The 23,137-nt window shown below is 36.0% G+C and overlaps 1 protein-coding gene across 2 annotated transcripts in view; it reads right to left on the bottom strand.

The window, feature by feature from the left end:
• Window positions 1–19,324, bottom strand: part of Hgf (hepatocyte growth factor) — a 71,499-nt gene extending 52,175 nt beyond the window's left edge. Inside the window, exons 1-5 of one of the 2 annotated variants that reach the window (XM_042684763.1) lie at window positions 19,140–19,324; window positions 11,563–11,728; window positions 8,129–8,241; window positions 6,788–6,902; window positions 1,130–1,272 (exon numbers count right to left, since the gene is read on the bottom strand). In XM_042684763.1, the coding sequence (XP_042540697.1) occupies window positions 1,130–1,272; window positions 6,788–6,902; window positions 8,129–8,241; window positions 11,563–11,728; window positions 19,140–19,227 (625 nt within the window). In that variant the 5' untranslated portion in view covers window positions 19,228–19,324. The remainder of the gene's footprint in view (window positions 1–1,129; window positions 1,273–6,787; window positions 6,903–8,128; window positions 8,242–11,562; window positions 11,729–19,139) is intronic. The other variant, XM_042684764.1, reaches the window with a different exon arrangement.
• Window positions 19,325–23,137: the final 3,813 nt, after the last annotated feature.

The following is a 23,137-nucleotide window of genomic DNA, read 5'->3' as shown; positions in this document are numbered from 1 at the left end:
AACAATGAATAGGGAACAGAACGTGACACAGAATGGAAAGTAAGAATTTACAAACCAAGATGGAACTGATTTGAGCACATGAAGGTTTTTAGATTAAATAACAACAAAAAACATAATTCAGCTTCTCTGTGACAATTTGCTAACAATGGCCTTTACTGGTTAAGCAATAAAAATCAGCCTTATATCAAGTGGATGTTCATGGAGGATATTCTTTAAAAAATGTTTCATTAACAGGTAAGCTATCTTAGTACAAAAATCAGACAGTACTTAGCAATCCCAATTCCCATCCCTAAGTAGTTCAAAATCCTAATAAATTTCCTAAAATAATTTAATCTGCTTTTCTTTTGGATTGGAGGAATTTTAGGGATGTTGATGGAAGTAAAAATAGAGCAATTCAGTAGGCAAATAACTAAGAAAAAACAAACCATTATACAATGCTAAAAATGGATATTGTCCATCATTCAGTTATCTACTGTAGAAGTACTGGCAATGCCTTTTGGCGCTATGTGAAGAGATAAGAACACAGGCATGGATGGAAGCCACTGCCTTCAAAGACGGCCTGGGATTCACTGCTTTGGTGTCTTCAGGCACTATTTTGAATGGCACTCAGTTCCAGTCTATGTGTCAAATGCAGTTCTAGTCACATTTTCATCAAAACACACATGGGGTATTGATCTTGAAATGAACCCCTTTAGTGTTCTCTCCTGGATACACACATTTGTTCATAACACACCACAATCATTTTGACCAGATTTCTATAGAAGTAGATACTGGATGAACAGTCATTGGGATTCCTAATAAGAGCTAATTTCATTCAGCTCTTTCTATCTAGAAGAGCAGACTTCTGAGGTAGGTGAGCAAGTAAGTAAGTAAGCTCACAGTTATTCTCCCCAAACAGATGACTCAGGCTCATGTTGAAATTCAAACTGATCATCACTCTACTGTTTTGCATTAGTTTGGTCATTTGAAAAACATGGTGTGAGAATGTCTTATAACTATTGACCTATGGTTGAATTGGAAGGAAAGGCCCATTGTATTGTGGTGGATTCGTTCCTGTTTACTTTTCAAGTGAGTACAGTGCTACATACGAGGGGAATAAGATGCCCACACGGCATTCATGTTCATTTACCTTCTGAACACTGAGGAATGTCACAGACTTCGTAGCGTACCTCTGGATTGCTTGTGAAACACCACGGTCCCCCTTCTTCTCCTCGAGGATTTCGACAGTAGTTTTCCTGTAGGTCTTTCCCCCGATAGCTCGAAGGCAAAAAGCTAGTTTTAAAATGATAATCATTACAGTATAAGAGCATGCAACTTTATGTAGGGCCTATTGATTTTATTAATTAGTGGATATGTTTTTATAAATATAGGAAACTAGTTTTTCCCATCTATCTTCATAATTTTAACTTAACTTCTGTAATTTCCATGTATTCTTAAAAATATTAGAATTCCGTTCAAGTTCACCTGACCAAACTCTCATACTCAATATTAGAATTTAATTAGCATGGCATTGCCACACAATTTCAGCATTCTACTCAAAAGTAGAACACTTTTGGCAAGGTCAATTAGGAGAGAACTGAAAAATCATGTCAATGAACTTGAAGATATTATTGCACAATTTATCTAAGTCATTACCTGCTTTTTTAGTGCTTTTCTTATGCAGAAGAGTCTTTCTTTGGTTCAGCACAATTGAAGAACAGATTAAAGATATTTCATTCATAAAAAAATCAGAATCAATTTAAACTCTATTGTCAGCTTTCTCTTACCAACTATGAAACCCCAGCAAGTAATGCTATTAACTTATCTATGCAATTAAATAACAATAGCTGGTAAAATATTATATCTTATAATGTAGCTTTAAGATGTTCAAAGGCTAATTGACACATAACAAATGTTACTTATGATTAAACACACCCTACTTAGTTGTCTCTAAGAATAGAATTACTTATTCTCTCAAAAACATTTGAATATATCCATGCATGCTGATGAATGCCAGAAATCCCAATTTCTTGAGAAGCAAAGATAGGATAATCACAGTTCAAGACCAGTCCAAGCAAACAAAAAGTAGCTAAGATTGTATCTTAAAAAAATAGCACACACAAGAACAAAACACAAATAATCGAGCTATGTACAGTGGTCAATGCGTATAATCCTAGCTGCTCAGGAGCCAGAAAAAGGAGGCCAAGATCTGAGATCATCCCTGGGAAAATATGTGAGAGTCTATCTATAAAATAAGCCAAAGTAAAAAGGTCTGGGGGCATGGCTCTAGTGCTTACCTAGTAAGCATGGGGCCCTGAATGCAAACACCAGTATTTCCAAAAAAGAAAAAAAAAGATAGTCATCTTAATAATATTTTTGTGTTTGGAGCTTGGTGCTCTCAGGTTTAGTTCAAACTAGTCAGTCCCACACTGGGCAGTACTTTCAATACATCATCTTCACCTGAAATTTCTAATGCCTTAGTAGTAGTTTTCTTGAACAGGCATAAAATATTCCATCATATCAGAACAGGCCAAACCAATGTTTATCTTGTATTGTTTATAGTATTGGATCCAATGATGTATAGATGGCTGCACACAAAAATTATAAAAACATAAGACCAGTAAAAAATTTTATGAAAAACCAAATTTATTCTTAGTATTTAGTTAGGTCTTACTAAAGCAGTTTATTTCTCTTTTACTAAGATTAAAGTTCTACAAAATTCTAAAGTCCAAGAATTTTAATGTCTCAATAAAGATGGCCCTATTCAATGAGGCTTCTAGTTTAAAAAATGTATAGGCCAATTAATTACCCTGAGTTGTTAATACACATAAATCAGAACCTTACATTGTACTTTATAAATAGACATGGGCAACAAGAAACAGAAAGAAAAACAAAAAATTTGAAAAAAATCACATTATGATATGTTGCAACACAGAGTAAGCCCAACTATACATCAGGTACTAAGGAACATTTTGAAATGAGATACTTGCGTTTGGTCATCATCATACCGCAGAGATGAGTATTCAGGAAGTATAAATTAGTGGTCAAAAAAGTCTATTCTAAAAGTTTTACTACTAGCTAAACATGTTTAGGGAACCAAATTAAATATTATAAACATGTACAACTCCATAGTCATTAGGTAGAGAGTTATATCCTTCCTTCACTAACATTTCAAGTATGTGAAATGAAAATAAAATATCAGGTCATGTAATGGACAAAAGCTGTAATGTAATTAAAATAAGTAAACTATCACAGTTCATGATGCTAATTTTCAAGAAGAATAGGGCCATTTGTATTCTGTCTACATTTTAGCCCCCATCATTCTAGAATATTTGTGTGTCTTTTGTTTGTGACATTGTCTGAAATTTACTCTTTTTCATTTTTGACACATTTCTAATTTATATAAAATACTCACTTTTTCTGACAGAAACCAAACTGAAAATTATATTTTTATGAAGTAATGCACTTCCCAAGCTTATATAAGAAAATTCTCCTGTAATTCTCTATTATGTGTACATGTATATATATATATATGTATTTGCACATATATATATAGAGAGAGAGAGACAGACAGAGAGACAGAGAAAGAAAAGATACAGAAAGACAGAGAGACAGAGACAAAGAGATAGAAATAATAATTGTTCATCACAAGATGCACATAGTTGCCTCAAACACCACCTAACCACTTGACTGGTACTGACATAAATCCTTAGAAAATTTATTTACCAAGTTACAATTTCTTCTTCACTTTTAAAAGATGATTAGAATGAAATAAAATAAAATTTAAAATAAATAAATAAAAGATGATTAGAATGAACAAGATATAAGCAACACAGAAATGTTATTTTTCTGTGTCATTTTTATATTAAGTTTACTTAGGAACTAAAGAGTGATTTTAACACATTCTATACACACATATACACACATACTCACTATGTACAATATTAGAGAGGATTATTTTTCCACACACAAAAGGGGGAGAAGGTAAATTAAAATTCACTCTCTCTTTCTTACACACACACACACACACACACACACACACATACACATACACACACACACACCCTCACACACCACTATAGTAAACTTGTAAAGTGATACAGAAGATGTATAGAAATGGTGAGTGTATCAGCTAGTAATTTAGTAAGAAAGAAGAGGTTGAAAAGAAAAGAGATAAAATAGAAATTAAAACTAGATATGGCCAAAGGACAAAAATAGCTTTGTCCAATTAACTCCACTGAGTAAATAAAATGAATAATACAATGAAATGATAAACTCATTTATATAACTGAATCAATCAATTCTGAACAATTTCCTCTTTAAAACATGAAAGGAATGAATAACCAATGATGATCTTCTCTTTGTTCTTTGGTGTATTTGACTTTTACACAAATTAATTAGCTTTCTTTGATGTCCCAAAATGTCATAAGAATTTCTTCAACCTCCCATACTTGGCCAAGGGATGTAGCCTAGCTCTTTTCACTTATAGGTATGTGTTCACTGGACAAAAGTTTATGACACTTACTTCACACAAGGCCTGTGCCAGGCTTTTGATGCCATAATAAGCTTTGATTCACACATGTACTAATTTTAGTGTTTTGTCCTTGCTGTTAACAATGCTTTAAGAGATAAGTGAAGAAATATTTGAAATTGGGATATATCCAAATGTACTTTGAAATATAAACTAGGTCTGGGTGCTAGCCTCCCTTTCTTTTCTTTTTAATATAAACTGCAGTCATAGGAAACTTGATCCATTCTATCATCTACTTCATAAATGAATGTGGGGGTAGCTAATGAAGGATATAGATGTAGATATCAGGTCACCTGATTATCTGGTTAAGCTTCTACATTAATTTCACCATCTATCATCATCTTTTCATTAAGCCACTTGTAAAATATTTCAATTTAGGGAGTCAACAATAAATCATTCCTCCAGACAAAAATTTATTTCTTGTTTAATTTTTGCATTGTCCCCAAAATGTATCTTTAAGCTATCATGTAGGTACTCCAGTAAGTTGCTAATTGATGAAAATTGTTATTCCCACTGGATACAAAAAAAAGTATAAGAATATTATCCTCTAAGCTGTAAACTTCTGTATTATTGGTAAGCTGGTTGATTGGACTGGCAAACCAGTTCCCAGGGAGATCTATTTCACATGTGCTTCTGGAGCAGAGAATCACAATCATACAGAATTTAGGTTGAAATAAGACCTCTACTAGATCAGTCCAATGCACTTTCCTAGGCTAAGGTGGGATTCATTTCAAATGCTATTTCTTTGATCGGAAGAACCTTAGAACTGCTTATTTAAATACACAAGTTTTCTAAACTATGCAGACCTTTTAGAAGAGGAAAAATTTCTTTATTTAGAAATATAAAGATGACTGTTTCTGAAGTATTCCTATGCAATTGTTAGTAACACAAAGAAAAATTGTTTGGTTTTTTTGTTGATGAACTACTATAGTAGGGGCAGATCAGCTTGGCTAGTGACTAGTTGGTATTAATGAGGTCAGGTTTGATCCTGGTGTAGAACACACACTTTGTGTGCAAGGGTAATTGACTTATCTGTTTACTAAAACAAACTCCATCCTCTTGCAAGATTATGTCTAAATATGGAATGAAAATTGTATTCATCCAAAGTCATCGCATTTTGCTATTGCAAAACTGAGTAACCACATGTGTCCTACTGACAGGCCAGCTGTTTCATGCCCTGGGGTTATTGAAAACAGAGGTTACAGAGTAATACTAGCTAGGAGTATATCCTACGCAAACCACTTTCTACTTGTGTATCATCCTGAAAACTATTAAGGTTCCTTGTGTTTTTGTTGAACCATGTATATAAAGTAGAACTCATAAAACCACCCCCTACTGTTTTTGTGAGTATTGCATAAAATAAACCAGTAAGCTGCTCAGCAAGGTACTTGGCACATGGTAAACTAATCCCCCAATGTACTTATTGACAAGAAGAGATTTCTTTTAAAAACAACATTGGCTATTCTTTAAAATATTTGTAAAGTAAGTCTGGAAAATGCTGACTGAATTCAGTCCTCTAGTAGGTTTTATATATTTATCTTGTTCCTCCTATGATGATTAAGATTCTCTATCTTCTGACCTTATGAATATGTTTTCTAGTCATTAAGTAGTAGTCTTCTGTTTTAATAAACACAATTATCTCCAGTGTAGCCATTTAGCTTCTAAAACCTGAATTGTCTCTATTTTTCAATCAAGATATGAAATGAAAAAGTACATAAATCTGAGGCATGACCTTTTAGCAATGGTTCTCGATTTAATTCACCTGAAGAGCTTTCAAAAAGCTGGGTAATATATTCCTTCTAGAAGTTCTGATTTAATTGTTTGGTGTTGTGGGATGTTTGCAAGACTTGCAGTTGAATATTTTTTAATTTGTAGCCAATGTTGGGTTACAGAGGGATAAAAGGACAATTAGCTTCCACAAGTCAGAGTCTAAAACACAGTCAACATCTTTGGCTACATAGTTCTTTCTCAAAGGCCAAAATGAAGAAAACACTGTCTTAAATAAAGTTTTCATTATTTGTTCAAATATCAAGATCTATAAACTGCATTAAGAAAACATTAGGCCACAACTTAAATGATAAATTTGTTCTTCTTTTGATATAGATCAACATGAATTCATAAATCCCTGGGCTTCCTAAAGGGACTAAGTCTCTTTACAACTCAACAGTGTTGACTATAGGTTGTTCTAGAATTGTAACAATCTTCTCGAATACTAATTTGAGGCCATTAACTCCCAGAAAGGAGAGGCTCCATTCCTTTTCTTCATGCTGTTCTTACCTGTGTTCGTGAGGTATCATGGAATTCCAATGCTGACACTTGATGCCACTCTTTGTGATAGACACTGTTCCCTTGTAGCTTCCCCCTTTACCAATGATGCAGTTCCTAATGTAGTCTATGGAAGAAAGTAGAGAAATATGCTATAACTGTGAATCTCATGCTAGGTTTACTGAATAGAAAAGAAAGATTCCATTGAAATCTGAAAGTAATTAACTCTTGTAAACTATTTCAAATAACACTGAAATTTCTTGCCTAAAGCTTCAAGGAGTATTTTCAAAATAGCACATTTCATAATAATCCAAACCAAACAAATAAAAGTGTATTGAGAAGCTTTAATATTGTGAGTATAGTTTTCATGTGTAATTACAGAAAATAGTCACTGAAAGTAAGATTAGCTGTTATAAAGAAGGTGATTGTGATCTGCTAAAATATAGGGAAAATAGGTAAGAAAATGATAAAACAATTTTTTTCAAAATCAATTTAAATTTAAAGGATTATATTTGCTAAATTTCAGCTATTAAGTTATAATTAAGTGATAAGATGCTATATATTCCCAACAAATAATAGTAAGTGTACCTCTTAACAAAACTAGAAGAAACATTAAAAATGTTCAACAAGAAATATACTCATTACCTTACTCATGTAACTTTAACCCCTTTGTACAGCATCTTTACAATAAAATAAAATTTAATAGAGAATGAATTTATGCTAGATCATGAAATCTTATTTATAATTTGTAGAATTATTTGTGTAGAGATTATTCTATTTTGTACCATGAAATTTACTTTGAATTTTATTAAACATTAACCCAATCAACATGAAAACATACATATATAGCTTCAAATATCTAAATTTAATAGGACAAAACAGGTTTAATAAAGCATTAATGGTAACAAAAGTGTTTGTCAGAAGTAATCATAATCCATAATTATTTTGTCATGACATTTAATTTGTAAAATTAATATGCATTTAATATTCTAAGATTATCCCATCACTGCATTACTCATCCAACACTGTTAAAAGTAGAAAATATCCCAGCCAACTCAAAACATGCCACAATATAATGTATTAAAATTTAATGATGCAAGATCGCACCTTTTAAGGTGAACATAGAAAATATATTCTTTGAAAAAAGTGCCAAGAGAGAGCGGGGAACCTGTATTATAGATACATTTGGGACTCTGCTCTACAAACTAGAGAACCATACTAAAAATAAGATACAGACTTCAAAATAGATCAACATATAATAGAAAGGTGTGGGAAAGAACCATGTGGCAAAACATTAGAAAGTATATTTCATACTTTACTTCACTATGTAATCATTAGAGAACAGCCCCTTACCTTTGTTTTCATAGAGGTCGAATTCATGGCCAAACCCTTTTTTCACTCCACTAGACATGCTGTTGAAGGGGAACCAGAGACATCTTTTTCTTGCTTTATCAAAAACAAAGGCCCTGAAAGAAATATCTGAGTGAAAAGAAAGAATACTACTATTTAACCATTTTTAAAGAATGGGCCCATGGTTTACCAAGGAGGGCAACATAAAAAATGATGCATTACTGCATTTCATATAGATAATAAAATGCAAATGATGTACAAACCTACAACTTGACAGTAAAACAGCAGAGAACAAATGAAGTTTTTTGCAAAAAAAATTAAATATGAGATCTTGGGAAAGTTATTGCTATTCTAAATAACTTGTAGAAAAATAATGTCTTCAACAAACAGAATCAACATGTAATACAAAAACCTAGATTATTTCTGAATATGTCTTATTATTTCTTGAATTTTCCCAGAAAGTTGGAAAATTTGATTGCAATTATATAGAGCTAATTCAGTTTGAGATATCATGATTAATTTCCAGTTCTAACTTTATAAAACACATCCTTAAATGACATTTTCTAAGGTACATCTAAGAGATTATCATCCTAAGAAGTCTCCTAGGAAAGAGAAATTTGAAATCAAATATTTGAAACTTTTAGCATAAAATCTCTCCAAAAATCCTAAAATATTAACAACTATTAAAATTTTGCTATAAAGTTAAAAATGCTAAAATATTAAAGACTATTAAAATATTGTTATAAGAATAACTACTTTTTTAAGCCAATTTGGGCACTGTCCCTGTGCTCTTCAGCTCAAGGCAAGCGCTCTACCACTTGAGCCACAGTGCCACTTCTGGTTTTCTAGTGGTTTTATTGGAGAGAAGAGTCTCTACAGACTTTCCTGCCCAGGCTGGCTTTGAACCGTTTTCCTCAGATCTCAGTCTCCTGTGTACTTAAGGTTACAGATGTGAGCCACCAGTGCCCGCTTTTTAAATGCCCCCTGGGAAAAAGGGTGCAGGGTTTCTAGTTTGGTGATCCTTTTAATCTTTTTCTCTCATTCTTTTGCAATGATATATTCTCTAAGAGAAGGATTTTATTACTATTTTACATTTCCATATAGAGTGTAAAGCCATCAAATTACATTCATTGTCTTTTCTTTTAACTGTGGCTTTAAGAAGGGGAAACAAAGGAGGAGGCAACAATGCTTGATAAGAAATGTACTCATTATCTGCTCATGTAATTATAACCCCTCTGTATGGTATTTTCACATTTAAAAAAAAAGAATATTTGTCTTACCCTTATTTTAATTATCAGCTTTTCTGAACTGTATTTTGTCTATCTTTGAATTCTTACGTCAGGGAAACTTTGACTACAGTGTGGGGGAAAAAAGATAATTTGATTCATTAAGAACAGAATTTAAGGATTTAGTTTTTAAGGCTTGTATGCATACCATGATATACACATCTAATCTCCATAACCAATGTATTTAGTGAAGGTGGGAAAAATCTTGTCTTTCTGGGCAGAAGCACATTGGCTAATACACAGGTAATATTATATACACCTTCATGTGTATTTATGTATATGGAACAGGTTGCCATACACTCAGATACTAAATATGATCTAACTAGATTATGGTAGAAAAATCTGAGACTTCATATATGAGACATAAGAATATATATTAATAAGGTCATGTAGTCTCCAATTCAGCAAAATCTTTCTAGTTTACAATAAGAAAAAAGAAGTAAGAATGATGAATTCTACTATTGAGTGGTAGAAATACTTTTCATACTTGTGAACCTAGGAGAGGATATTTTCAAATGTAAAATTAACAGTTCAGTGTGGTTCTCCTAGTACATTTGCTGTCTCCTTCAAACCCCAAGAAAAGACAAATACAGTTCAAACTGCTGTGTTACCAAAAAATATCACAGACAATACAGTTCAAACTGCTGTGTTGCCAAAAAAAATCCCTATAAATCCACATAGCTGAAGTGTTGATTGAAATTATCCTTTTCTAACTTCCCTGTTTTCACTGTATTTGATGTTGGTGTAATTTGGGGAGGGGAAGGGAAAAAAGAAATTGTTTAAATAGGGATACAAGTGGACCCATTGCAACAGTGAGATGTACAAAATGTTATGTCGAAAAACGAACTTTACAACTTTGGTGGGGGGGTGGGAGGGGATAAGGATGGGAAGGGATGGGAAGGGGAAACAAAGGAGGAGGCCACAAAGCTTGATAAGAAATGTACTTATTACCTTGCTCATGTAATTGTAACCCCTCTGTACAGTATTTTCACAATTACAAAAATCATAAAGCTTTCACACAAAAGTCTGGAAAGGAAATAAAATTATCTTAGGGATAGAGTTGCAAAGTCAATTCCCAGTCTCCTTGCCAGGAAATATCTCTCTGAAAGTGGTAGTTTGTCTATAAAAATAGAAAGGACATATCTTCCCCTCTGCCTATCTTGAAGACCTTCCCTGACCAAGTCCTTTCCCTGAAGGCTTAAATGCTTAGTTCTCAGAGACAGGCAAGATTAAATTAGTATCTCTCTCTGTGGCCTTTATGTGTCACTGTCCAAATGTAATAAACCAGAATGTGAAATCCACAAAACTTTATGCGCAGTCTTATTTTACATTGGGGTGAAATACAGACTAAAGGAATAGAAAATTAATGAGGGGAAAAGATGTTTATGAACAACATGGTAAGATATCATCTTCTGGAATGCAATGGTCACTTTTCAGGTCCAAATTTATGAGTTTTATCCACTGTGATTGCTGGCAAGATGGTAAGCAATGTTCCTCCTTGTTATGTCACTGCATCTGTGTTAGGTCACTCAGCCACTGTTAGGGACTGTCAGAAGGTCTGGAAGTCTCCAGCTGAGTTCCCTTGGGCCTGTGAGTTACTCCATCACTTTTCACCTGAACCCTCATCAACACTACCTCTACCTCCCTTTAAATAGCTAGCGCCATCTCTGCTGCTGACACAAATTTCTCAGGTTTTGTTTTTGTTTTTAATCTATTCCTTTCAACACCTTTTATTTAAATCCCTAAAGACAACAGAAGATGTAATAAATTTTGACTGAGGCTTGATTTTAATTCTGAAAATCCTTCTACTTTTCTTACAAGGGAATAAATGTTTACTCTGAATACAATGTTTTAAAATGAAAAGTTAAATGTCAGCTGATTTGATTAGGTTTCTCTAGTTTAATTATTCAAACGATGAATGAAAAAATCCATAACCCAATCCCCTGTATACTGGAATGCACATTTAGTAGTCTCCCGCACTACAGCTATATGAACATCAACTGACAGCTAAGTCTTTTATTATAATTAGAACTAGACTCAAGCTTAATGTGAAAGATTAACAACATTGAACATGAAACTAAGAAAAACACCATTATCATATATACCTGCTATATTTGAAAATTATCCTGAGACCAAAATGAAGCAACTTACTTGCAAGTGAATGGAAGTCCTTTATTCCTAATACATCTATTTGCACACTGGTCTGCTGTGTTCATTTTTTTTGTCTTAATCCTCAGTAATGGATCTTCTTTGATTAGAGTAGTCTTGGCTGACTTTTTGAATTCATGAAGTGTATTTCTTCTTTTCTTCTGTCCCGCTATTAAAACAAAAACCCAAAATAAGGAAGAAAGAAATTATTTAAGGCTGATAATGAAAAAAAAGCTTACCCTTATAGAATATGGGTAATGTGACTATTTTATCTGAAAACATACTCAATTTCCAGAGGCTGGGATGGAGTGACATGGGAAATAGAAGTAAGAGGAATATTGTTATCAAGTAAAAACAAATAATATGCCATGTAGACTTACTTATCTACATTCCTTCAAGTGAAGGATGCATCTAAATATTAGGACAAGGACCACCCCAAAGAAGTAAACAAATAACCCTAAGAAAATAATTGTTAAATAAACAATTAGTACAGAGTTCAGCCTAAAAATGTTCTATTCTCCATATGACAAGGAAGCACATTTCAGTGATAGAAGCATACTGGGTCACACATCACAGTTAAACAGTTCATGTTCTTGTACAACTATTCCTAATTTAAGTTAGAGTGATAATTGAATAAGGTAATTCAAAAGCCAATGAGAAATTTCTCAGTAAAAATGCTGCAGTGGACAAATTTATCTGATTTGTTCTGTAATGCATACTATTCATAGTTTAGTCCATCTCTTCTTCTCGTTTACTACATAAGTGTTTTCTGTGCTTTGGTGAACTATTTCTTAGTATCACTGAACTGTTTGTCTTGAGATCAAGCCAAATGTTATAAATCAAATGTATGTAAAACTTCACCCGTTAATGTAGCAATATCATTTTTCTTTTTGAAAGTACAAGACCTCTAGATAGCATGAAACTTCCTACTAAAAGCCTCAAAGAGGGAACCAAAGTATCCTAAAAGCCTTATGGACATTTTGAGAGTGCTAAGAATTTATTTCCCTGTTCTCGATTTTTCCCCTGTCACCCCAGTCTAATAATAATTTGTCGCATCACAATATGGACTTACGCGTCTAATAGACTTACACATCTATCATAAAAGAGGTATGGAAGTGACTGTGCCTCTTGGCCTGTCAATCATTTGAACACATAACAAAAGAAGATTCTTGGGCTGGGAAGGTGGCTCAGTGGTAGAGTGCTTGCCTTGCATGCATGAGGCCCTGGGTTCGATTCCTCAGCACCATATAAGCAAAAACAAAAAAGCTGGAAGTGGCACTGTGGCTCAAGTGGTAGAGCACTAGCCTTGAGCTGAAGAGCTGAGAGACAGCGCCCAGGCCCAGAGTTCAAGCCCCACGACCAGACCCCAAAATAATAATCAATTAAAAATATTTTTTCTAAGTAGATTCTTATTGGAAACTCAACTGCCTAACTTCACTTCTACCACTTGGAGTCACTTTCCATAGCATCTTTTTCTAAGTATTGAAAGAATGTGTGTAGAAATATAATTTATAAACTTTTTCTAAAGAAGAAATAGGGATGATAAAGCAGAAAACACACTCCTAGTCTTCATAAGCACTGAGATGTGTCAAGAAAAGGGGAAAATTTCCTATGTAGAAAATTTGGAACTATGGTTAGCAGAGTGAGATACAAAGAATAGCATCATACCTTAAATTTGCCAGCAACCACTGGCTCCAGTTGGTGTACTCAGCATGCAGATGCTACTCATTAATGTCTATTCTAACCTGAAATCCACATAAATAAAGCAAACACATGTGGTACTCTTAACTAGCTCTCTGTAAAACTCCAACAGTCTCCAAAAGCCTGGCACTAATTCTGAATGATGCCTTCATTTTTAACTTCTCATTGCCCTATAAAATGGTATGGCTATGGTACAATAGACACTGTTAAAAAGGTATTTTAACACAGAAGTTAAATCAAGCAAATAATCTATCATCATATTATTTAATAAGCGTGGGCCAAATGCTTTGTATAACATTGGCAGGCAGAAGATAATTCTGACTTTCTTACAGACTTGCCAAATGACTGTGTTGTAATTACTTGAAATGTTAATAAAGCAATTAACCTACAAAATACATTGTATTAATAATGATGAATTGAAAGGAGTTACTTAAACTATAAGCATTATGTTAATATTTACTGCTCAATTTGGGTAAAATATTATAAATATTTTGAGTTTTAATTTTTGTTTTAAACATCTTTTTAATCAAAGAAAGGATAATTCTTTAAATTTTGGTTTTGGACACAGAAGTGTTAAGGCAAGTTTTCCACTTACAAGTTCCTCCTTCCTTTAAACCTTACTTCCCTATTTTTTGGTGCCCTGGAATATTTTACAACACTATCATAAATTGATTCTGCTGTAAATTGCAATGTTTTCAAAGAAGTAAATTGGCAATCATTGATAGAGAAAAAAATCTATGTCAAAAAAAACTGTCCACCAAAATGAAAGAAATATGTATACTTCTCAAATGAATATTATTAACTAAAATAGAGAACTAAAATTGAAAAAAATGATTGCCTATGTCTAAGGATAAGAAAGTACACAATATCAAGGTTGTGGGTGCCAGTGTCTCATGTCTCTGTAACCCTAGCTACTCAGGAGGCTGAGAAGTGAGGATCATGGTTCAGCCTTAGCAGGAAAGTTGGTGAAACTCATCACCAATTAAACACAAAAGAGCCAGAAATGGAGCTGTGGCTCAAGTGGTAGAGTGCTAACCTTGTGCATTAAATTCTGAGGCTGTACCCAGGCCCTTAAAAAACCCAGGACTGGCATATACATACAAAAGAAATCTCAAGAAGCCTAAGCTAAACATTAAGCTTCTAATCTATTTTATTCATTATTAACTAAAATAGAACCACAATCACTGCTCTGGTTTCTGTTCTCCAAAGCAATCAATCTTCAGGTAAGCATCAAATCTATGCTTGGGAGATTTCTCTGTGCAATAGTGGGCCTCAGAGACCCTCAATTGTTCTATTGAAAAGTGTTAACATTTTGCTTCTACATCATAAAAATAGCTTACTCCACTTACTGGTCGGTTTTCGTCGCTAAAGATGAAAGCAAATTCTAAAAATAAATAAATCTGTAGTATTCATTTGTTACATGATAAGCAGAAATAAGACTTATCTGGGAATACAAAAGTAATCAGGAACAATCAGAACCACAGACCAAGATTTCCTCCTCCCTAGCCTCTCATGACACATGAACTTTCCCTTAGAAGTCAGTCATTTATACCAGGCCAGTAACTACAACTACTCAAAAATAGGATGTAATGAGTTATATGTCATGTAATCCACGAATCTATAAAACTAATTACTTAGTCAATTAGAGAAAGATTCAAAACAGAAGTCATTCAAAAACAGCATCTGAAAATAAAATTCTTCAGCTGAAAATAGTTTCTACTTTTTCTTCCATATGTATTAACAACTGATGCTTGTTTTACTGAAAACAGCTAAAAGCCAAACTTAATTTGGGAAGAAACTCAAAAATATCTTTGGATCTGATTTTTCTCTACTATTTTTTAATGTGTGTGACTGTCAGTTGAAGTTTATAAACAAAATATTGAAATGAAATCAAAGGGTGAGAGATCATTATACATTTGTCATGCTTTCTTGTATTTTTAAATTACAATTTCTTTTTATTTTTCCTTGTCCCTGTATGGGAACATATTTCCTGAAGAACCTGAAATCCCTATTTCAGGAAAAAATCAGCCTCCTAGTGTAAACCTACAAACAGAAAGCAGGGTCAAATATATCAAGGTGCTTGAAGAAAGACACATTTCTCCCTCCAGTCCCAGGGTTTCACACTCATCTCTCAGTACCTCATATATTTTCTTCTGTGTGGATGAACCAGTGACTTCAAAGGGAAACCTGGCAAGAAAAGGATTTGCAGAGTGTGGAAAGAAGCAGGAATCTGGCTCCACATAACTGAGAAAGCTATCTACTGATTAGTGATTAACAGTTTCAACTGGCAAGATATTAAGATGAAAGAATTAAAACTAATGAATTGGAGGAATGGTTGTGAATGCACATTTTAAATTTGTAGGAGACAAAAATCACAAATCAAAGTTCAGACTAGCAATGTTATTTTCTAGGACTAAGATTTCACTTGTTGATAATCATCTGCCCTTCTTTGAAGAAGACAACATCACAAATAAAACCTCAAGAAGAAAGAAGTTGCTTTCAAATGCTAGTATTTGTCAAACAACATTATAGTCTCACCCACAGAGATTCCTAAAATGATCAGTGTGATGTTAAGAGCTTCTTCCTCCTTGTTTCCTTGTGCAGGGCTTAATGGTTACAGAAGCATCATCCTGGTTTTTTTTGCCCTTACTGACTACAGCTCTCCTTCCACATGGCAACTGAATCAATGACATGGAATAATAATCAAGTATCTTATCGTTGCAAAACCTTCAGCTGCTGGCCGGCTGTATTCACTGAGAGAAACACTGGCTCATCATGACACTCATTGTTGTCCATTCTATCTCGTTTTATTCTTCCAATCAAAAGCTGTAAGCTCCAAATGATTCAGTTCACATGCAGTGTAGACAGAAGTCTTTCTGGGGAAACAAAATTTTTCACCTCTACAGATTTGGCCACTTGTGCTCTCCTGACTTTGTACCATCTAGGCTATTATTCTATGTATCATGTCTGATATGAATACCACATACTTCCTAAACCTTGCTTGATCCTCTAAACTAGGAATGGATGTTCACACATGCTAGTTCTAACTAGAGAAGTGTTTTGCTTTGTTTCTTTTTTGGGTTTTCTTTTTGTTGTGTTTTACTTAGCCAAATGAGTTTTTGAAAGCAAATTTAATTTATTATGCTACGACTCACTTGAGTACAAATAAAAGAATAAAAGAATTACCTCGTTCCTTAACATAGATTCACTAGGAAACTCATTTCTGTCCCTTACCTAAGAAAGGTAATAAGATAATTAAGGTATTTAAACCTCAATTTTCTATGTAAAATAAACTCAATAATGGCAATTATATTAAACTAAAAGTTTTACTTTAGAATGTGGCCTATAGTAATGCTGATTTCCTTTTCTATATACGTTCTTTTTCTATTTGTTCATCTTTATATAACCTGAAAACTTTTGGACATTAAGTACTTATTTATTTTTTCCTCCTCCTCCTCCTCCTCCTCCTCCTCCTCCTCCTCCTCCTCCTCCTCCTCCTTCTTCTCCTCCTCCTCCTCCTCCTCCTCCTCCTCCTTCTTCTTCTTCTTCTTCTTCTTCTTCCTCTTCCTCTTCCTCTTCCTCTTCCTCTTCCTCTTCCTCTTCTTCTTCTTCTTCTTCTTCTTCTTCTTCTTCTTCTTCTTCTTCTTCTTCTTCTTCTTCTTCTTCTTCTTCTTCTTCTTCTTCTTCTTCTCCTCCTCAGAGGATAGAATATTTATTTCCAGTGTAAATTTGCGTGGATAAAGAATTCTAAGCAAAAACTCCTCCTATATGGGGCCAGGTACTGGTGGCTCATGCCTGTAATCCTAGCTACTTAGGAGGCTGAGGTCTGAGGATCACAGTGCAAAGCCATCCCAGGCAGAAAAGTCTCCATGAGACACTTATCTCCAATTAACCAATCAAAACCCAGAAGTAGAGCGTGGCTCAATGTGGTAGAGCACTAACTTTGAGCACAAGTGCTCAGATACTGCTCCTAGGCCCTGAGTTAAAGCCCTACCACTGCCCTCCCCCCAAAGAAACCACAAAACAAACAAAACCCACCTTTAAGAATTTCAACATATGGAGTATTTCTCAAGAACTTTTAAAAAATAATATTGCATCCTGTTCATAATTGCTTGTCAATATGATATAATATCCACTTCTTTTGTTAAGGATAACCAAAGTAAGGAACAACAACTATGACATTAAAAAGAAAAACCTTAATACGTTGTATGAAAGCAATCTATATCTTCTCATTTGAGAGATTTTTTAAGCAATCAAAATAAACTTGCCACCCATACAAAGACAGATCCTCCTTTGGTGACAATGTTAGCATTATCCACTTCAAGAATTATTCATAACCTACAGCTGTAATTCCCTGTTGGTCCCTCCTTGACTGCCAGCACACACACTTGGGCTGTTTTCTCCCTACATTCAGGAAACGTAGTCATTTCAACATTAGCCAAAGTGAAATATAATTACAAATGTATATCTCCTGCCAAAGCTCCCAAATGCATGCCAAATACAAATAGCCATTGTCTATGGTAGATCCACTGTTTGGGTTTTCTACACTGTATTCTCTCTGCATTACTTCCAATGATTTCAGGTAACAATAATTCTACTTCAGAATAGCAACACTTTAATCTTTAAAATGGAAAGACATCCAAAAATTTGCTCGATTTCCATGCGTATTCAAAATCCCCAAACTAAGAATCCATTTTAACATGATGTGTGTCAAGCCATGGTAAGCTGTTTGATTTGAATTGACTTTATCCCCATCCCCTCCCACTTTCAACCTCTTAGGTGACCCTTTTCAAACAGTGTCATTTTTGCAAGGGGTTACTTCCCCATACAGAAGAAAATCAGAAGGGGTAAATGACTTCCCTTATCATTTATCAAATTCTTGATGTATTACACCAGAAACTAGATCAGAGATGTGTTAGATTTCATATTTAACTTGTCTCAAAAGAGTCAGCCAGTTCTGTTTTTGTTTTGATTTTGTCTTTTTGTATAAAGACCATGTCTGTCATCTGAACATTTGTTTCACTCTTTGTTCTCCTGTGCGTACCCTTGACATTCAGTGCCTTCTCCTCATGGCACCTCAGCCCAGCCACTACAATGACAATACGACCAAATACAGATGCTTCCTGTCGTTCTGATAGTAAGAGAAAACTTCCCAAAGCAATAAATGAGATCTCTAAAATCCCAGGCAGCCTGAATGCTCAGGCATCTCCCCCCAGCCTGGCGGTCCAAGGCAGAAAGTGGGAGGCTGAGAGGACCAGTTCTGCAGCTTTCAGCCCCGCACTTTTTGCCTCCTCTGCAGTGCAGTTTTAAAGGGCAGTCATCCATCCCCAGAAAGGAGAGCTTAGAAAACCCGCTTTCTCTTTCATTTTTATCACATGCATATGCTTAGACTTTAGTCCTGTCTCCTCTAAATGAAAACCTGTACCACAGCATAATCTGGACCTGAGTGATGAGTGGCCCCCGTGTTAGGGAGGGGATTGTTGTAGAAAATGGTCCTGTGGGAAAGTCAAGTCCCTGCTGGACTGACCATAATGTACATCCCGCGCCCTCTCTTCAGACCAGACTCTTTCCGCTTCATGCTTGTCACGAACAAAGTTCCAGATAGCACTTCACTGCGATCCCGTAATTCAGGACTGTTTGGCTAAATGAGATAGGGCTGGGTTGGGAGAAGGGAGGGTGCGGGGAAGGGGAGCCCCGAGTGGATGTGCAGGATCGTTTTGCAAGGCTTTTCCAACAGACAACAAATGTCCAAAGAAATCTAGGAAAGAGGCTGTGAAAAGCCTTGCCACGCACGGAGTTATGCCGGGATGGTAGGAAGAGGTCGTCAGACAGAAGGAAGAGTGCGTCCCACTGGGAGTAAGGAGGCAGAAGGAACTAACCTGCAGAGGGGATGGCCGTGGGCAGCAGAAGGAGGTGTAGGAGGACGGGCTGCAGCAAGAGGACTGGCAGAAGTTTGGTCACCCACATGCTGCTGGCCGACTTGCTGGCGGATCCCACCGGAGATGGAGATGCCCGGGTGAAAAAAGAATCCTGTTCGGAGTCAGTGCCTAAAAGATCCAGTCGGCTCTGGGCTGCTTTTATTGCGATGAGCTAAGTTTGTTGTGTGATTAACTGGAAAGATCTAGGTCTGAACTCCCTCTTACGGTAAGAAACTGTTTAACAACAGCCCTTTACTCTCTTCCAACCCCCCTCCTTTCCTTACTGCCCCCCCCCAACACCCAACAGATCCCACCCCCCCCCAACTCCCCCACTCCTTAAGAAACTTACAAAGAAAAGGTCACCTGGCCGGAGGCCAGCTTTAATTTAGAATCTCAAGCTCCAGATCCTAGTGGCTCCTATCCCAGTAAAGAAGCCAGGAGCAAGGCTCGGCCCAATGGCTACATCAAGGCACAGGCAGGGGACCAATTCGCTCAGTAGAAACAAGAAAATACATGTGTTTACATATCTATTTGGGAAAAGAGGAAGGGGAAGCGACCTAAGAAGAAAGCGAAGAGCTGCCTTTCTGCCAAAAGTGCCCTAGCTCCCAATCGTCTAGTTCCACTGCTCCAGCCATGCAAGGATTCCAAACACAGACACAGGTTCCCAGGGAGTTTAAAGACTGAGAGAGGGGAGGGAGGAAGAAGGGAAGGAAGGACGAGAGGCTGGGGCGGAGGGGGGGTGGGGGGTGGGTTGAGCCCAGGCTAAACCAGCTCAGGTAGAAAGATCTTAAATAAGAAAAGGGCGTGGTGTTATGGCTTCAGAAGAAATAAACAAGCAAGACCAAAGCAGCCAGGTGATCAGGTGGAAAAAAATCACCCTGCCTCTTGATCTGAAAGCAGGCTGCAGGGTAACACAGTGCTAAATTCCCAGGTGGCCACAGATGGATCTGGAGTACCTTCTTCTTAAAATGTGTCTGATTTATCTGGTCATACTTGCTCTCTAAAAATGTTTATGAGGTCAGGATTGTCATTTGCTTGTCCATTACCTGTCCATGACAGGTAAATATACACCTCATCATCATGACCTTGGTACAGTCACGTAACTGCATGCTTATTTACACTGGTAGATATAGGTTTCCAAACTTTCAAGGGAAATCCCTCAAACTATGTTCATTCCCAAATGACTTTTCTTGGAGCCATATGTTTCTGCAGGCACCCACCAGCTTCCTGTCTGAGTTGAGTCTGGGGAGGAAGAAATTGTGTGGGAGTGGAAGGGTTCATAAGTATCACGTTTTGGTGAGATCATTGACTAGACTTCTCCTTTTATTTAGTAGAGGAATCTCCTTTGCAACCAGGAGGATGCTCTGAGTACTTTAGGGAACAGCTTGCTTTCTTGCAAGTGGATTTTGAGGAATAGCTGCTGTTTATCTCTGAAATGGAGAAAAAGGACACCTCTGTGAAGAGAAGAAAGGAAAGTGACCAGAATGTAAGAATGGTTTTGGAGCAAATGTGCTGCTGGACAGATATGGGGGAAACTAACTTCTTCCCCCCACACCCACACCCCAGCTTCTCTCCTTCATTTACAGCTCTCATTGCCTTTCCTCCAGTGCCCTGCCCCCACCTCTAGAAAGGGGAAGAAAGATAAAGAAAGGGAAACAGAGCAGAAAGGGAGTAAAGGAAGAAGCAAAGGAGAAGGGGAGAGAAGGAATGAAGGAGGGAAAGGAAGAGAGATGGGAAGCAAACTGAGCCAGTAGTGCTGGCTCAAGCCTGTAATCCCAGCTACTTGGGAGACAAGGTAGGAGGAGTATCACTGTCAGAGGCTGGCTCTGGGGGAAACTGCAGGACATTTTTCTGAAAAGTAAAGGAACTTTTTTTTCCTGAACAGTAAGCTAAAGGGACTGGTATGTGACTTCTGTGTTTGCTGCTTGCTCTAATCCCCTATCCCCACCCAGCAGAAGAAAAAAAAAAGAGAGGAGGAGGTGGAGGAGGAGGAGGAGGGGGAGGAGGAGGAGGAGGGGGAGGAGGAGGAGGGGGGGGAGGGGGAGGAGGAGGGGGGAGGGGGAGGGGAAGGAGGAAGAAGAAGAAGAAGAAGAAGAAGAAGAAGAAGAAGAAGAAGAAGAAGAAGAGAAGAAGAAGAGGAAGAAGAAGAAGAAGAGGAAGAAGAAGAAGAAGAGGAAGAAGAAGAAGAAGAAGAGGAGGAGGAGGAGGAAAAGAAGACAGCTGAGGAGGGGGAGGGGAAGGGAGGATGGGGAGGAGGAGGAGGAGGAGGGAGGAGGAGGAGGAGGAGGAGGAGGAGGAGGAGGAGGAGGGGGGAGGAGGAGAGGGGAAGGTGGTGGAGGAGATCTGCTAGATAAATACCAGAGACTGTAGACTATCCAAGCAATGAAAGGATTAATAGAACTCTTTTGAGGAATGCATTTATACTACCTTTTCTTATTGCCAGTACTTCTCTTTTTATCATGTTCTCCTTATAAAAACAGAAGCTTTAAAATAATTTGTCAGCTTATCTCTGGTGTTCCAAGTGTTCATTTGGCATTTATTTTTACAATTCATTTACCTTTCTGGAAAATCTTAATCTCAGTCTACTACTGCTGGCCATGAATGGGAATTCTCCTAAGGCATCTCTTGTGCTTTCTTGATCATTAAAGGTGCTTTTAAAGAAATTATATTTTTTTATAATTAAATCTTATAGGTAAAGAATAAAGGAAATCAGGTATTTTTTCTCCTTATTCTCACAGATGAAAAAGATCTAGGATTGTAAGCAAATAATAATGGATCTAAGTTTAGAGTGGACTAGAATTACTGGGTCACTCATTTCCACAATTTCTATTTACATGCTAAATATGGCAAACACAACTTAAACCTACTTACATGTATATACTCATATTTCCTTTTTTGGCAATAATTGTTTTCAATTGTCATTGAAACAAGAGCTAGTCTACCATGACCTTTTACAGTATGCTAAGGATTTTAAGTAACCTAAACCTAAAAGTTTTGGTAAGTCCCATTTTATAATTGAGAAAGCTTAAGTAAATTATTTTAATCTTAAATAAATTATCCAAGATACCCAAGGACTATTCAGACATGAACATCAAATATACTTCCCACACCCCACAAGAGATGATAAATGTCTTTAAACACCATAAAAAGAAAGTATCATAAATTCAAGATTCTATTGATAATGAAACACAAAGAATTTCAGTAAGTATTTATAAAAACAGAGCATCGTCGTGCATGCCTTTATACTCAGCTTTTTGGCAGGCTAAATTGAGAATATTCAGAATTGGAGAATAAACTGGGCAATATAGCAAGACTCTCTTAAAACTAATGATTAATAAATGAATGGAAAACAATTTAAAAATCTCTCAAATTTGTAATGGAATGTTTCAATAAAATAAATAACTTATTATGTTATCATTTCACTTTATCTTGCTAGCATATTCTCCTTTTTCCTTGTAAATCGCGAGTGGTTTCTGCAACTCTTGCTAATTTTCTAAAACAGTTCTACAAATGCCCAAAATGAATATGAAAAGAAATTGATAAGATGAAAATTTTGCAAAGAGAATACTTCAAATGCTACACTTTATGAAATTACTCAAGCACAAATGACATTATAGGGTCGTATAATACCATTTCAAATCTGTAGTAAAATTGAAATCTCCTGAATAACTTGTGATCTGAATGATTGAATGGAAAAGTGTGTATGAATGTCCTTTATTTAAGGCTGTACTCAGTAAACACACACACACACACACACACACACACACACACACACACACAAATTCCTCAGAATTCTAAACAAGTGATGTTTGTAGAAAGGTAGACCACTAATTAGCTGATCCAATCATGTGATCTGCAGACCATCAATGGATACTAGTCATACCATGTGCCTGGAGGGAATCAGCTACCATGGTGTTGCCTGTGTTATCCTGATTTAGCCTCAATTTATTGCTATTCCT

This window comes from Dipodomys spectabilis, unplaced genomic scaffold (genome assembly GCF_019054845.1).
Source record: "Dipodomys spectabilis isolate Male_0828 unplaced genomic scaffold, ASM1905484v1 ptg000089l, whole genome shotgun sequence".
Taxonomy (NCBI): Eukaryota; Metazoa; Chordata; class Mammalia; order Rodentia; family Heteromyidae; genus Dipodomys; species Dipodomys spectabilis.
The sequence above is the reverse complement of the archived record's forward strand: the minus strand, read 5'-3'. Positions and strand labels throughout refer to the sequence as shown.